General features: G+C 42.2%; 2 protein-coding genes and 1 pseudogene across 2 annotated transcripts in view; all 3 read right to left on the reverse strand.

Annotated features, from left to right (window-relative positions):
* Positions 1 to 159, reverse strand: part of LOC110532802 (potassium voltage-gated channel subfamily C member 1) — a 65,545-nt gene extending 65,386 nt beyond the window's left edge. Inside the window, exon 1 of the mRNA XM_036988924.1 lies at positions 1 to 159. This exon is cut by the window's left edge and continues 1,284 nt beyond it. The gene's annotated coding sequence lies outside the window, so the exon portion shown is untranslated.
* A 1,832-nt stretch (positions 160 to 1,991) lies between these two features.
* Positions 1,992 to 6,185, reverse strand: LOC110532805 (annotated as a pseudogene).
* Positions 6,186 to 7,401: 1,216 nt separating this feature from the next.
* Positions 7,402 to 17,500, reverse strand: part of LOC110532803 (S-adenosylhomocysteine hydrolase-like protein 1) — a 48,556-nt gene continuing 38,457 nt past the window's right edge. The window contains exons 7-17 of the mRNA XM_036988925.1: positions 17,004 to 17,110; positions 15,936 to 16,052; positions 15,742 to 15,805; positions 15,531 to 15,619; positions 15,350 to 15,420; positions 14,922 to 15,016; positions 14,737 to 14,835; positions 13,215 to 13,283; positions 11,888 to 11,966; positions 10,398 to 10,518; positions 7,402 to 8,770 (exon numbers count right to left, since the gene is read on the reverse strand). Of these exons, the coding sequence (XP_036844820.1) occupies positions 8,764 to 8,770; positions 10,398 to 10,518; positions 11,888 to 11,966; positions 13,215 to 13,283; positions 14,737 to 14,835; positions 14,922 to 15,016; positions 15,350 to 15,420; positions 15,531 to 15,619; positions 15,742 to 15,805; positions 15,936 to 16,052; positions 17,004 to 17,110 (918 nt within the window). The 3' untranslated portion in view covers positions 7,402 to 8,763. The remainder of the gene's footprint in view (positions 8,771 to 10,397; positions 10,519 to 11,887; positions 11,967 to 13,214; positions 13,284 to 14,736; positions 14,836 to 14,921; positions 15,017 to 15,349; positions 15,421 to 15,530; positions 15,620 to 15,741; positions 15,806 to 15,935; positions 16,053 to 17,003; positions 17,111 to 17,500) is intronic.

The following is a 17,500-nucleotide window of genomic DNA, read 5'->3' on the forward strand; positions in this document are numbered from 1 at the left end:
TTGACCCCAATAATGATCTAAATGACTAAATGCGCGCGACGCGTGCTTTGGAATATTCCATCAATTTGCGATGATGTCTTCCTGGAGGCGAATGAGATGTGATGTGAGGTTGTTTTTCAGGGAACATTAAGGATCTGTTGCTTCTCCAACCAGAAGTATCCTCCCTCCTCCCTCAGCTCAGCCACACCATAGTCAGTCAGACAGACGACACACAGCCAGCCCTCCCTGTAAACGCCGACTGAGGCTTGCAACAGACTCGATACATTAACCCTTTCTAGTCTGGTTAATTTTAGCCTTTATGAGAGATTATTTTGTTCTTATAATATACCACTCCTTTAAATATATTCATGATTTCCGTTTATATAATTAGAAAACGTGAATAGTACTAGTATGAGCTTTAAAATGACTGTAGATTCACGCATATCTATTATGGTACTGTATCTGTGTGCCACAATGTAGGCTGAGGACAGGTAGGCTATCCATCGTTACATATATTGATTCCCAATTAGGATAACTAAAACAATGAATTCACACAGACACACCTACACCCACACACATGTATATGAATTCAAAGTCACATTATTGGGAGATCCATGAAAAAAAACATCGTTTATATTACAACTGCTCTTTGTATGGCAACATGTGTTTTAGACTGTACAATGTCCTCACGCTGACTCACTCGTGTTCTATAGACCATGCCAAGCACGTTTACCCCACATCATTGTATCTACCAAAATAATTGCGTTTAACTGGAGCATTTAAATCAGTCATTTGAGCGCAGTAGCCACTTGTATAAAGAAAGACATCTCTCAATAACATGTGGATTCCTTTGCAATCAGCAGCGATGCTCAGTTCTTCATTGTTCTAGAATGTTCTCTTCCTCTCACTGATGCTCGTTGAATAATACCTTTTTTTTTCATCCTTCATTTACAAGAGACAGATTTTAAATAAAATAAATATATATATACACATAACTCATCACCCCCAAGTAATCCTTATCAATTTGTGTTGCCTGTTTAAAATAACCAACAATTGCACAAGGTCAGAATAAGGGTTAACACTACCTGTTGTGTTATAACGTTAGGACCACTTTGGAAAGACATGTTTTACAATATCAATGCGTTCATGTGTCATCCATCCTCTTCAAATATGCATCTTAATAACAGGAATATGTTTTATTGACGTACCGCAAATACAAATTCAGTTCAGTTCAATTCAATTCAGCTCACACAGTCTGCTTAGGGGTTAACGTCGGTTCAGAGCTATTCTAGGAAAAGATTAGCATATTCATATTTCATAAACCAGTCTGGTCCAACAGGTGAACAGGTTCAAAAAGGAACGGCGTTTGTTGGCATTTTGAAAAGGTGTTTCTTTGGTGACCTAAGATTGCCATCTAGTGGTCATATTGGTTCCCATCATTTTGAAGAGTAATGAAATCCTACTCCCTACATAGTCCACTACCATTTTGGGATGCGTACAATTTTTCTTGAATTGAGTCAATAGTCGTTCTGTGGACATAGAGCGAGTCATCTATCCAAACATGTACAATTAAGTAGGTTTGAATATCAATGTCAATATAATACCAGAAATTAAATTATCTTGTGAGCAATTAAAATGATAAGAGAACCACTGTTATGTAATGTTGTACAGTACATTGTTTATAAAAATGTGAGTATAGTACTTGTTACTTTGTATGACAAATTTGAAAGGTAATATTATTTAGTCCTAAACTGTAAATATGAGACTGTGTTAATGAAAAGAGTGACTAACAAAAAAAATGTTTTTTTTTTTTGTTATTGTAACAAGTTAAATGAATAACAAAAAAATAGCCCATTCATAATATTGGTTTAACACGTGATCATATCATTTAGGGTTGAAGTTGACACAACAACCTAAAGTGCTCTTTATTGACAGCAGATCTATGTACACGCAAAGTTCTAAGAATCCAAAGCTAGTTGACAAACAGTAGTTCTATCATAAACAGGTCTCTTTTAAGTGATTGATTGATTAGTCCACCTCCTGGTAGGGCCCTGAGAGCTAGCCCCGCCCGCGGCCTGGCTTCCACAGCTCCCCATTGGAGGAGCCCCTCCCGCCCTCCCTGGTAGAACTTGGATACGATTGGGTTACACACTCTCTCCAGCTCCTTCTGCTGGTACTCAAACTCCTCCTTCTCAGCCTCTCTAACCAGGAGATAGTTTGGTTGCACTTCTCAACAACCTTCTTCTTGTCATCCTCGCTGATCTTCCCTGCCAGGTTTGGATCTTCTACACTACTCTTCATGTTGAATGTGTAGGACTCCAAACCGTTCTTGGCTGCTATCTTCTCCCTCTGGGCATCGTCCTCAGCTTTGTATTTTGTTGGCGTCCTGCACCATCTTCTCAACATCCTCTTTGCTGAGCTGCCCCTTGTCGTTGGTGATGGTGATCTTGTTCTCCTTGCCGGTACTTTTATCCACCGCCGACACGTTCAGGATGCCGTTAGCGTCGAAGTCGAAGGTCACCTCGACTTGGGGAACTCCTCTAGGAGCGGGAGAGATACCTGTGAGATCAAACTTCCAAAGCAGATTATTGTCCTTGGTCATGGCTCTCTCTCCCTCGTACACCTGGATGAGCACACCTGGCTGGTTGTTAGCATAGGTGGAGAAGATCTGTGTCTGCTTGGTGGGGATGGTGGTGTTACGTTTGATCAGGGCGGTCATGACCCCTCCTGCTGTCTCGATGCCCAGGGACAGAGGAGCCACGTCCAAGAAGAGAAGGTCCTGGACATTCTTAGAGGTGTCGCGCATCAAGATGGCCGCCTGGACGGCAGCACCATATGCCACCGCTTCATCTGGGTTGATGCTCTTGTTGAGTTCCTTTCCGTTGAAAAAGTTGTGCAAGAGCTTCTGGATCTTACGGATTTCGTGTGGAGCCACCAACCAGAATGATTTCATGGACCTGGGCCATGTCCATCTTGGCATCTTTCAAGGCTTTTTCCACAGGGTCCAGGGTTCCCCTGAATAGCTCAGAGTTGAGTTATTCAAACCGAGCCCTGGTGATGGAGGCGTAGAAGTCGATGCCTTCAAAGAGGGAGTCGATCTCAATGCTGGCCTGGGAACTGGAGGAGAGGGTTCTCTTGGCCCTCACACAGGCTGTTCTCAGCCTTCTCACTGCCCTCTTGTTCTGGCTGATGTCCTTCTTGTTCTTCCTCTTGAACTCCTCCGCAAAGTGGTTGACCAGGCGGTTGTCAAAATCCTCCACTCCCAGGTGTGTGTCGGCATTCACGTCGAATATCCCGTCCTCGATGGTCAGGATGGAGACGTCAAAAGGTGCCTCCGCCGAGATCAAAGATGAGTACATTGCGTTCCTCTCTCTTTTCCTTGTCCAGTGATAGCCGCCGCTGTGGGCTCATTGATGATCCTCAGGACGTTTAGACCAGAGATCACACCAGCGTCTTTAGTAGCCTGCCTCTGGGAGTCGTTGAAGTAGGCTGGGACTGTGATGACTGCATTGGATACCTTCTGGCCCAGGTAGGCCTCAGCAATCTCCTTCATCTTAACCAGGATCATTGAGGAGATCTCTTCGGAGGTAGAATGCCTTGGTCTCTCCCTTGTACTCCTCTCCGACTTGAGGACATCTCTTCGGGGGTAGAAGGCCTGGGTCTCTCCCTTGTACTCCTCCCCGACTTGAGGAGATCTCTTCAGGGTAGAAGCCCTTGGTCTCTCCCTTGTACTCCTCCCCGACTTGAGGAGATCTCTTCAGGGTAGAAGCCCTTGGTCTCTCCCTTGTACTCCTCCCCGACTTGAGGACATCTCTTTGGGGGTAGAAGGCTTTGGTCTCTCCCTTGAACTCCTCCCCGACTTGAGGACATCTCTTCGGGGGTAGAAGGTTTTGGTACTTGTACTGCACCAGGACTTTGGGCTTCCCACCATCGTTGGTCACCTAGAAGGGTGAGAACAACAAGGTCATCTATTGATATACCCAAACTTCTCAAATTATTTTTTTTATGTATGTAACCCTGTGTGTATGTAACCCTGTATGTATATGTATATGTATGTATGTATGTACAGTGCCTTGCGAAAGTATTCGGCCCCCTTGAACTTTGCGAACTTTTGCCACATTTCAGGCTTCAAACATAAAGATATAAAACTGTATTTTTTTGTGAAGAATCAACAACAAGTGGGACACAATCATGAAGTGGAACGACATTTATTGGATATTTCAAACTTTTTTAACAAATCAAAAACTGAAAAATTGGGCGTGCAAAATTATTCAGCCCCTTTACTTTCAGTGCAGCAAACTCTCTCCAGAAGTTCAGTGAGGATCTCTGAATGATCCAATGTTGACCTAAATGACTAATGATGATAAATACAATCCACCTGTGTGTAATCAAGTCTCCGTATAAATGCACCTGCACTGTGATAGTCTCAGAGGTCCGTTAAAAGCGCAGAGAGCATCATGAAGAACAAGGAACACACCAGGCAGGTCCGAGATACTGTTGTGAAGAAGTTTAAAGCCGGATTTGGATACAAAAAGATTTCCCAAGCTTTAAACATCCCAAGGAGCACTGTGCAAGATATAATTTCGAAATGGAAGGAGTATCAGACCACTGCAAATCTACCAAGACCTGGCCGTCCCTCTAAACTTTCAGCTCATACAAGGAGAAGACTGATCAGAGATGCAGCCAAGAGGCCCATGATCACTCTGGATGAACTGCAGAGATCTACAGCTGAGGTGGGAGACTCTGTCCATAGGACAACAATCAGTCGTATATTACACAAATCTGGCCTTTATGGAAGAGTTGCAAGAAGAAAGCCATTTCTTAAAGATATCCATAAAAAGTGTCGTTTAAAGTTTGCCACAAGCCACCTGGGAGACACACCAAACATGTGGAAGAAGGTGCTCTGGTCAGATGAAACCAAAATTGAACTTTTTGGCAACAATGCAAAACGTTATGTTTGGCGTAAAAGCAACACAGCTGAACACGCCATCCCCACTGTCAAACATGGTGGTGGCAGCATCATGGTTTGGGCCTGCTTTTCTTCAGCAGGGACAGGGAAGATGGTTAAAATTGATGGGAAGATGGATGGAGCCAAATACAGGACCATTCTGGAAGAAAACCTGATGGAGTCTGCAAAAGACCTGAGACTGGGACGGAGATTTGTCTTCCAACAAGACAATGATCCAAAACATAAAGCAAAATCTACAATGGAATGGTTCAAAAATAAACATATCCAGGTGTTAGAATGGCCAAGTCAAAGTCCAGACCTGAATCCAATCGAGAATCTGTGGAAAGAACTGAAAACTGCTGTTCACAAATGCTCTCCATCCAACCTCACTGAGCTCGAGCTGTTTTGCAAGGAGGAATGGGAAAAAATGTCAGTCTCTCGATGTGCAAAACTGATAGAGACATACCCCCAGCGACTTACAGCTGTAATCGCAGCAAAAGGTGGCGCTACAAAGTATTAACTTAAGGGGGCTGAATAATTTTGCACGCCCAATTTTTCAGTTTTTGTTAAAAAAGTTTGAAATATCCAATAAATGTCGTTCCACTTCATGATTGTGTCCCACTTGTTGTTGATTCTTCACAAAGAAATACAGTTTTATATCTTCATGTTTGAAGCCTGAAATGTGGCAAAAGGTCGCAAAGTTCAAGGGGGCCGAATACTTTCGCAAGGCACTGTATGTAACCCTGTATGTGTTTTAGTTTTTATTTGTTTGTGATGTTTCCATTTGTTGAAGCATTAGTGCTTTATTGTAATAAATTAGAGCTTGTATTCTTAAAAATTGTAAATAAATTAATAATCCATGTAAAATGTACTTAGAAAGGCCACAGCTTCATGTCTGACTGAACGATCTGGTCGTTGAACTTCCTGGTCGTTGAACTTCCTGCCGATCAGGCTTATTGCATCAAACACAGTGTTGGTGGGGTTCATGGCCACCTGCATTGAAATAAATTACAATTAAATGTTAGTTTGGGTAAACAAAACAATACATGCATTCACAAGATTTGATCAACATTTGATCCCAGAGACTATCACATGGAAGCATTTATTAAAACATACACAGTCAGACAGACAGAAGTGGGACCTACCTGGTTCTTTGCTGCGTCATCGATGATCTCCACCTTGCCATGCTGGAACACCCCCACACAGGAGTATGTGATGCCCAGGTCAATGCCATGGATACTCCCTTTGCTGAAGACATCTTGTTTTTTTAATTTAATGTTTTAGTTCCTGCATGAGTAAGATTAGGAACATAACTTACATAATGCATATGTACGTTAACTGTTTAGGCATGATCTAAAAACTGCCACAGTATCAGCATCGTAGCGTTATAGAATAACCGTACTTATAGTGATTGACAGCTTGTTCTTCTCTTGAGATATTGAAGGATCTCGGATGAGTCCTGAGTATTTTCACCCCGTTTGGGCCTTGCTTCTGAGTCGTGTGGTTACCCCAAAAAGTATGGCTCAACTGAGAGAGATCCATGGCTTTAAATACTAAAAGCACCTTTCTAGAGTGATCGCACATCTTCTGTGACAGTTTGTGACACATCCGGTAATATTAGTAACTGCAGCCAGGGGGCGCTCTGGGAAAGCCGGTGAATATTCTAGGCCACATCGACGCAACCCGACACCAAACCAGTAGCGCTGAACACTGGGCGGACAGTCAACACGCTGGACTGTTTGAATAGGAAAAAAAGCGGTACAACTAGGCAGGTTCAGGAACGCGTGCAAAAGATGCCTGACTGGCATTATGAAAAAGGTACAGTGAGCTTCAAAAGTTTTGGGACAGTGAACAGCACTGTGGGTTTGAAATTATACCATGGGGATGAGCTCCAAGTACAGACTGTCAGCATTAATCTGAGGGTATTTTCATCCATATTGGCTGAACCGTTGAGAAATTACATCACTTTCTGTACATAGTCCCTTCCATTTTAGAGGAACAAAAGTACTGGGACAAATTCACTTACATGTGTATTGAAGTAGTTTAATGGTCCATTCTTATTTACAATAAAAGTGACTCCAAAATGACACAATATATTAATTTACAATTAATTTATATTGGGCACAAAATTATAAACACAAAACAAAATAAACAGCAAATGCATCCAACAAGTTTGTACAGGGACAAAATACTACTCTTTTACTTTTGTATCCACCCGATATGAATGAAAATACCCTCAATTTAAAGCTGACAGTCTGCAGTTTAACCTCATAGTCATTGTATCATTTCAAACCTAAATCACAATGTACAGAGTCAAATAACAACAACAAAAATTGTCACTGTTCCAATACTTTTGGAGCTCACTGTATGTAAAAAAAAACAACAACGTCAACTATTGTCAGGTGGACTTCTCAGGCCTCTCTTGATCTCATTCACTCAACTCACCTCACTCACTCAGCAAATCAGTCTACAAACAAATTGTATGTTTTTATTTAGTATTTAGAGTTTATTGCTGATATCGAATAGATACAACAGTCACAAGAGAAGTATAAATCCTCTACTTGATCAAAAAAGGACATGGAAGCAGAAATAGTCTAAGGCGAACATATGAAGTGTACCTTATCACACGTTGACACATAACTTATTTAACAATGAACAGAAGCAGATAAAACCTGATTATATATAGTAGGTCACTGTAGGCCAACAGACCTCTTCTAGAACTTGAAAATAACCTCAAATCTAAAATCTTGGAATTTTTCAAATATATTACCTCTTATCAAATTAGTTGAACTGAATGTTGAAGGTCACCTGATAAGCAAATGGCTCAGAAGGCATATTCACACTCTGACATTAAATGGCAGGTATGTATGCAGATACCAGTCAGCGAGTTTCATCAAGGCCTTGTTTCAGTTATGAAACACTTGTCAAATACTGTATTAGACATTAAAAAAAAAGAGCTCACAACACCAATTCTGGCTCATGGAATGTACTTTATTTAAGATGTCAGTGCGCTGACAATGTGTGTGTGTGTGTGGAAACATATCCCTCTCATTCTCCTCTCTAACTGTACGGCCAATAACTTGGCGCCACCATATGACTTTCAGGAGCAGATAAAACTACAGCACATTGACAATTAACCATGAATAAACGTCAGTGGTGGCTGGTGGGAGGAGCTATAAGAGGGCGGGATCATTGTAATGACAGGAATGGAATTAATGGGACGGAGTCTAATGTGATTACCATATGTTTGATGTGTTTTATACCGTTACATGTATTCCGTTCCAACCATTACAATAAGCCCCTCCTCCTATAGCTCCTCCCACCAGCCGCCACTAATAAACATTGTGATTTAGCAACAATTAGCATTAGCAACAATTAATTAATCATTTTTTAAGATAAAATCATGCAAACAGAGTATTTTAAAATATATGACTGACATTTTTTTTTGTTTATGGTTACTTCTCTTGGAGTACGTCCCAAATGGAACCTTTTACTCTAGTTGGTGCACTACTTTTGACCCTGGCCTATAGGGCTCTGGTCTAAAGAAGTGCACTATATAAGGAATAGGGTGCCATTTGGAACATACATATTGGTTTCTGCTCTTGTTTCATATGATTGAAATGCATGAATTGATTAATATACCTAACAGACAAGTTAGATATTATGTTATTATTATTATGCCCGACAGTGTTAATAATACATTTTAGATTCGGCATAAAAGCAAAATAATTATTCTTCCCTTTTGTAACAATTTAGAAAATAAAATAGAGAATTAATCTTGTTTTTTTTTCTCTCCCTCAGATGTTGGTTGCAGGTCACCGCATTGTCCATTCCTGTCAATACCTTGGAGCACAGACAATAGATATTTCATTAAAAACAATCATATAACTACAGTGGGATTTATTATTAAAAAATCACACACAAAAGGAAGCCAATATCCATGCCATACAGAACCATAAATATAATATGATTTGTCCTGTCCCACAAGATGTTTCATGTCCCTTTCACAGAACCCCTAAACTACTACCCCCAAACTACTACCCCTACTACCCCTAAAACTACTACCCCTAAAACTACTACCGCTAAAACTACTACCCCTAAAACTACTACCCCTAAACTACTACCCCTACACTACTACCCCTAAAACTACTACCCCTAAACTACTACCCCTAAAACTACTACCCCTAAACTACTACCCCTAAACTACTACCCCTAAAACTACTACCCCTAAAACTACTACCCCTAAAACTACTACCCCTAAAACTACTACCCCTACACTACTACCCCTAAAACTACTACCCCTAAAACTACTACCCCTAAACTACTACCCCTAAAACTACTACCCCTAAACTACTACCCTTAAACTACTACCCCCTACAGTACTACCCCTAAAACTACTACCCCTAAAACTACTACCCCTAAAACTACTACCACTAAAACTACTACCCCTAAACTACTACCCCTAAAACTACTACCCCTAAACTACTACCCCTAAAACTACTACCCCTAAAACTACTACCCCTAAAACTACTACCCCTAAAACTACTACCCCTAAAACTACTACCACTAAAACTACTACCCCTAAACTACTACCACTAAAACTACTACCCCCTACACTACTACCCCTAAAACTACTACCCCTAAACTACTACCCCTAAAACTACTACCCCTAAAACTACTACCCCTAAAACTACTACCCCCAAAACTACTACCCCTAAAACTACTACCCCTAAAACTACTACCCCTAAAACTACTACCCCTAAACTACTACCCCTAAAACTACTACCCCTAAAACTACTACCCCTAAAACTACTACCCCCAAAACTACTACCCCTAAAACTACTACCCCCAAAACTACTCAATCAACAAAAGAAAAAAATCAAGAAAAACCCAGATCACTCCTACTTGACTGATTTCCCCAACAGCCAATCACTCACCACAGTAGAAAGGAAGGCGGGAATTCTACCCACCCCCACTTAAAATAGCCTCACCTGTCAGCGTAATTACAGAGGAAACCATTATCTGAAATGTTTGAGAGAATGTTTTTTTTATTTTTTAAAAAGCTGACCTGGTTCTTTTTGCGTGGCTTAACCTGTTGTGTATCACAGGGTTCTTTCTGTATGTCAGCCAGTCAGTGGTTCTTTACCGTTTCTATATCAAATTCCTTATTTCCATGAATGTGTCAATGATTATAGGAGTTGTCCTTTCCTTTTCACCAAATACTTGATCCTTTATATATTGGTTTCTATTCCTTTGTTTGTAGTCATACCCTAATGGTTTAGTTTGCCTTTGACAGTCACTCCAACCCTATCCCAGAGCTATTTTCCCAGCAGCAGGTACCCTTGTAGTTAAGAGCGTTGGACTAGTAACTGAAAGGTCGCTGGTTCGAATCCCCGAGCTGACTAGGAGAAATGTAACAGGGAGGGAATAAGTAAGGTGTGTGTGTGTGTGTGCCAACATTTCTCCATACCTGTAGTAGTTGGGTTTGAAGGGGCCGTTCTTGTTCAGACCCATGTACTTCGCCTGCTCATCAGACAACTCTGTCAGGTGGGCGTCAAAATTGGACAGATGCAAGCTGGCCACATACTCATCTGAAACACATGGGTGGCTTTGTGACGCGGTAGATCAAAATGTTATTTGTCACATGCGCCGAATACAACAGGTGTAGGTAGACCTTTCAGTGAAATGATTACTGAGATGGATTTGCAACAAGAGTAAATGGGTGTTTCCCAAAAATGGTACCCTACTCCCTATGTAGTGCACAACATCTGACCAGGGCCGATATGGTCGTAGTGCACTACATAATGAATAGGGAGCCATTTGGGACACACAAACACTTCTGTTTGGAAAATGCAGTTTTATGGTAAAAAGCTTGAGGTTGTGACATTGAACCACACAACAAACTGAGCATTGAAAACTGTGAGTGGTTTCTATTCATCGAGATTTGATATCTACAGTGTTTATTATGATTTGATATCTAGTGTTTATTAAGATTTGATATCTACACTATTAAGATTTGATATCTACACTATTAAGATTTGATATCTACAGTGTTTATTATGATTTGATATCTACAGTGTTTATTATGATTTGATATCTACAGTGTTTATTATGATTTGACATCTACAGTGTTTATTATGATTTGACATCTACAGTGTTTATTATGATTTGACATCTACAGTGTTTATTATGATTTGATATCTACACTATTAAGATTTGATATCTACAGTGTTTATTATGATTTGACATCTACAGTGTTTATTATGATTTGATATCTACAGTGTTTATTATGATTTGACATCTACAGTATTTATTATGATTTGATATCTACAGTGTTTATTATGATTTGATATCTACAGTGTTTATTATGATTTGATATCTACAGTGTTTATTATGATTTGATATCTACAGTGTTTATTATGATTTGATATCTACAGTGTTTATTATGATTTGACATCTACAGTGTTTATTAAGATTTGATATCTACACTATTAAGATTTGATATCTACAGTGTTTATTATGATTTGACATCTACAGTGTTTATTATGATTTGATATCTACACTATTAAGATTTGATATCTACAGTGTTTATTATGATTTGACATCTACAGTGTTTATTATGATTTGATATCTACACTATTAAGATTTGATATCTACAGTGTTTATTATGATTTGACATCTACAGTGTTTATTATGATTTGACATCTACAGTGTTTATTATGATTTGACATCTACAGTGTTTATTATGATTTGACATCTACAGTGTTTATTATGATTTGATATCTACAGTGTTTATTATGATTTGACATCTACAGTATTTATTAAGTTTTTAATCAATAAGGCTCAGTTCAATCCAAATGGCACCCTATTCCCTATTTAGTGCACTACTTTTAATCAAAGCCCTATGGGTCATGGTCAAAAGTAGGGCACTATATAGGGAATAGGGTGCCATGGTCTTACCCATCTTCTTAGGCAGCAGATAGACATCCTGTTTGTAGCGTCCCTCAGGAGCATTGAACAGCTCAATCAGAGCCAGGGCCTGCAGAGAGACACAGACCACCACAGAGTCTCAACGCTGCCAACATCCCATTCTCACAAAGCTCAGGTAGCAGCAGAACAACAGGAGAACAGAGTACCTCTAGTCTCGTCTTCAGCAAACCGCCAACACTTGAAGTAGGACTAGTACCACGTCTGTAATGCATGCAGCCCGGTATTTCTAATGTCAATGAATGACTCTAAATAAACTAGTATGTGTACATCTGGGTAAAAGCAATTGAAAACCGGTGAAAGTTAAATTGTGATGATACAATGCATCTAACTGTTGTATTTCTATATGTCGATGTTCTGATTGGATCGGTCTCTATGTAAATAAACAATGTCAATATGTCTCACCTGAGTAGTGGCTGTGATAGGCAGGACAATATGTCTCACCTGAGTAGTGGCTGTGATGGACAGGACAATATGTCTCACCTGAGTAGTGGCTGTGATTGACAGGACAATATGTCTCACCTGAGTAGTGGCTGTGATAGACAGGACAATATGTCTCACCTGAGTAGTGGCTGTGATAGACAGGACAATATGTCTCACCTGAGTAGTGGCTGTGATAGACAGGACAATATGTCTCACCTGAGTAGTGGCTGTGATGGACAGGACAATATGTCTCACCTGAGTAGTGGCTGTGATGGACAGGACAATATGTCTCACCTGAGTAGTGGCTGTGATGGACAGGACAATATGTCTCACCTGAGTAGTGGCTGTGATGGACAGGACAATATGTCTCACCTGAGTAGTGGCTGTGATAGACAGGACAATATGTCTCACCTGAGTAGTGGCTGTGATAGACAGGACAATATGTCTCACCTGAGTAGTGGCTGTGATGGACAGGACAATATGTCTCACCTGAGTAGTGGCTGTGATAGACAGGACAATATGTCTCACCTGAGTAGTGGCTGTGATAGACAGGACAATATGTCTCACCTGAGTAGTGGCTGTGATAGACAGGACAATATGTCTCACCTGAGTAGTGGCTGTGATAGACAGGACAATATGTCTCACCTGAGTAGTGGCTGTGATAGACAGGACAATATGTCTCACCTGAGTAGTGGCTGTGATGGACAGGACAATATGTCTCACCTGAGTAGTGGCTGTGATAGACAGGACAATATGTCTCACCTGAGTAGTGGCTGTGATAGACAGGACAATATGTCTCACCTGAGTAGTGGCTGTGATAGACAGGACAATGTGTCTCACCTGAGTAGTGGCTGTGATAGACAGGACAATGTCTCACCTGAGTAGTGGCTGTGATAGACAGGACAAATGTAGGCACTGTAGAACAGCTCAGATTCAAAAGACGACCCTGTAGGAAACAACACACACACACACACACACGAGCTACATCAAAACAGTGGTCAATTGCAAAGCCATTCTCAGGGAAACACTTTTCAAATCAAAACAGAGATTATCAGAGATCATTTGTCGTGTGTGGTTGTAGTGTGCACTCTACTGTGAGGGGATAGTGTGTACTGTGAGGGGATAGTGTGCACTCTACTGTGAGGGGGTAGTGTGTACTGTGAGGGGATAGTGTGCACTCTACTGTGAGGGGATAGTGTGCACTCTACTGTGAGGGGATAGTGTGCACTCTACTGTGAGGGGATAGTGTGCACTCTACTGTGAGGGGATAGTGTGCACTCTACTGTGAGGGGATAGTGTGCACTCTACTGTGAGGGGATAGTGTGCACTCTACTGTGAGGGGATAGTGTGTACTGTGAGGGGATAGTATCCCCTCACAGTAGAGTACACACTATCCCCTCACAGTACACACTAACCCCTCACAGTACACACTAACCCCTCACAGTACACACTACACAACATGGGTCAACGATGGGAAGACAAAGCCTTTAGTTACATGTTAGTGGGAAACCTCTCAGGCCAAGTCACTATTTTGTTGTGTTTTCAAAAAGAGTCAGGTTTGGAAGCAGACAAAGGTGACAGAAAGGTCATCAGGATACATCTCATGGTGGGAAACCTATCCGTCTGCCTATTTAGTAACTCTAGAATGTTTTTATAGCTCTTTGAATCACAGACAAAGGTTTGGGAGGGAATAAAGTACCCTGAGATCCGAGCTAAAGGTCATTCTGTCTCACTATTGTTTCACTCAGTGCTCCATGTTACTAAAGCAGTGTTCCCCAAACAATAGAGTACACACTAGCCCCTCACAGTACACAGTATCACCTCACATTAGAGTACACACTATCCCCTCACAGTACACAGTATCCCCTCACAGTAGAGTACACACTATCACCTCACAGTAGAGTACACACTACCACCTCACAGTAGAATACACACTATCACCTCACAGTACACAGTATCCCCTCACAGTAGAGTACACACTATCCCCTCACAGTAGAGTACACACTATCCCCTCACAGTAGAGTACACACTATCACCTCACAGTAGAGTACACACTATCACCTCACAGTAGAATACACACTATCACCTCACAGTAGAGTACACACTATCCCCTCATAGTAGAGTACACACTATCACCAAACTCTGTCCTACATTGCACAAGGGGAGTACGTGTTGTTTTTTTTTGTCCTGGCACTACACAGCTGATTCCAATAACCAACACATTATCAAGCTTTGATGATTTGAATCAGCTGTGTAGTGCTAGGGCAAAAAACCTAAACGTGCACCCCTTGGTGAGTTTGGGGAAACATTGCACTAGGGTGAAACAACGGCGAATGGGAGTGATGCTCAGATTAACTCCAGGACAGGGACACAGGGGTTGTAGAGGACAGAAACCGTACCTCAGCCAGCAGGACAACCCTCTTGCCGTCGGGCCAGATCACATGGTCCACCTGAGAACGCACCCTCTCCCAGGTAAGCTCCGGGCTCCGCAGGCTGGCCTAGAGGCGAGAGAGACCGGGGCAGGAGATTAGTGACACAGCAGAAACACAGAGTGAGCACACACACACAGGTAAAAGTACCTCACCACATCAATCTCGGTATTGGAATGTCCCATGTTGCAGACAATACAGCCATTCTTCATCCGGTCCAACTGCTCTCTGGTCACCACGTTCTTATTGCCTGAGTGACAACAATACAGTCAGCTAATCTCAGATCTGATTACAATCAATAATGTTGGCTGTCTATAATGAGTGCGAGAGAGAGAGAGAGAGGGAGGGACAGAGAGAGAGAGAGGGATAGGGAGGGACAGAGAGAGAGAGAGAGAGAGAGAGAGACGGAGAGAGGGACAGAGAGAGAGAGAGATACACATTCAAACAGGTGACCTCTAACTTGACATCTGATGGATAAACCTGAGCCATAAACAAGGACAGCGGCTGGGAGGTCTGCTTCTATAATTATCAGAGTGGAATAAAATAACTGAGTCTGGATGAAGCGTGCTCTGATGTAGTTTACCTGTGCAGGTTATCACCAGGTCCATCTGACGAATGACTTCATTCAGCTTCACCACCCTGAACCCATCCATGCTGTATACACAGGAAGATTTGTCGGAAAAAGTAGCCAAAAATAACTAAAACACATATTTTTTTTTAAAGACGTGGATACATTAGACTGTAGGCAAGTTCCAGCCGCTCACCAGCCCTGCAGGGCGCAGATGGGGTCTATCTCTGTGATGCAGACGATGGCTCCCAGGGCCTTCAGAGCAGAACAGCAACCCTTCCCCACCTACAGGACAGAGAACAGCCCAGTACAGCACTCTCAAATCCATGTTGAAATGCCAAACATCAACTTTTGAATCTAAGGTGTCAGCTAACAGTCATCAGAGTAAAGAATTAGAAGGACTGTACCTCTCCATAACCACACACCACCACCTGTTTCCCCCCAAACATCACATCAGTGGTCCTCTTCAAACTACAGCAAGCAGAGAAAGTAACAATTACAAATCAGACATGATCCATTTAGAAATTACAAACAAAAACAAAACCATCACACACTTTATGTGAGAAAAACATTTGATATTAGTGTTTAAAAAAGGTCCCACCCGTCCAGGATGGACTCTCTGCAGCAGTAGAGGTTGTCAAACTTCTGCTTGGTAACAGAGTCGTTCACATTCATGGCCGGGACACACAGCTTGCCTGCCTTGGACAGCTGGTACAACCTGAGAGTAAAGGATGAAAGTTTCATTGAGCCACAGACTAACAGGGGATCAACCGGACCAATCCCACAGACTAAAAGGGGATCAACCGGACCAATCCCACAGACTAACAGGGGATCAACCGGACCAATCCCACAGACTAACAGGGGATCAACCGGACCAATCCCACAGACTAACAGGGGATCAACCGGACCAATCCCACAGACTAACAGGGGATCAACCGGACCAATCCCAGAGACTAACAGGGGATCAACCGGACCAATCCCACAGACTAACAGGGGATCAACCGGACCAATCCCACAGACTAACAGGGGATCAACCGGACCAATCCCACAGACTAACAGGGGATCAACCGGACCAATCCCACAGACTAACAGGGGATCAACCGGACCAATCCCACAGACTAACAGGGGATCAACCGGACCAATCCCAGAGACTAACAGGGGATCAACCGGACCAATCCCACAGACTAACAGGGGATCAACCGGACCAATCCCACAGACTAACAGGGGATCAACCGGACCAATCCCACAGACTAACAGGGGATCAACCGGACCAATCCCACAGACTAACAGGGGATCAACCGGACCAATCCCAGAGACTAACAGGGGATCAACCGGACCAATCCCACAGACTAACAGGGGATCAACCGGACCAATCCCACAGACTAACAGGGGATCAACCGGACCAATCCCACAGACTAACAGGGGATCAACCGGACCAATCCCACAGACTAACAGGGGATCAACCGGACCAATCCCACAGACTAACAGGGGATCAACCGGACCAATCCCACAGACTAACAGGGGATCAACCGGACCAATCCCACAGACTAACAGGGGATCAACCGGACCAATCCCACAGACTAACAGGGGATCAACCGGACCAATTCCACAGACGTCTCTCCTTGCTGTGGATGTATGTGACCAATTTTTCAGGAAAGCTCTTTCTCACCTGTGGACTCCAGTGACACTCTCCTCCACGATGCCCTGAGCCTTCTTGAACACGCTGGGGTGCTTCTTATAAACCCAGTGGGTCAGATCCCCTCCGTCATCCAAGATCTACAGTAACACAAACACAGGAAGAGCAATGGTAGCAGAGCAGACAGTGGACTCAAACAATAGAGACATCTGCTGCATTAAGTCTGCATATTAAATAGAGACATCTGCTGCATTAAGTCTGTATACTAAATAGAGACATCTGCTACATTAAGTCTGTATACTAAATAGAGACATCTGCTGCATTAAGTCTGTATACTAAATAGAGACATCTGCTGCATTAAGTCTGCATATTAAATAGAGACATCTGCTGCATTAAGTCTGTATACTAAATAGAGACATCTGCTGCATTAAGTCTGCATATTAAATAGAGACATCTGCTGCATTAAGTCTGTATACTAAATAGAGACATCTGCTGCATTAAGTCTGCATACTAAATAGAGACATCTGCTG

This window comes from Oncorhynchus mykiss, chromosome 9 (genome assembly GCF_013265735.2).
Source record: "Oncorhynchus mykiss isolate Arlee chromosome 9, USDA_OmykA_1.1, whole genome shotgun sequence".
In the NCBI taxonomy this organism is placed as follows: domain Eukaryota; kingdom Metazoa; phylum Chordata; class Actinopteri; order Salmoniformes; family Salmonidae; genus Oncorhynchus; species Oncorhynchus mykiss.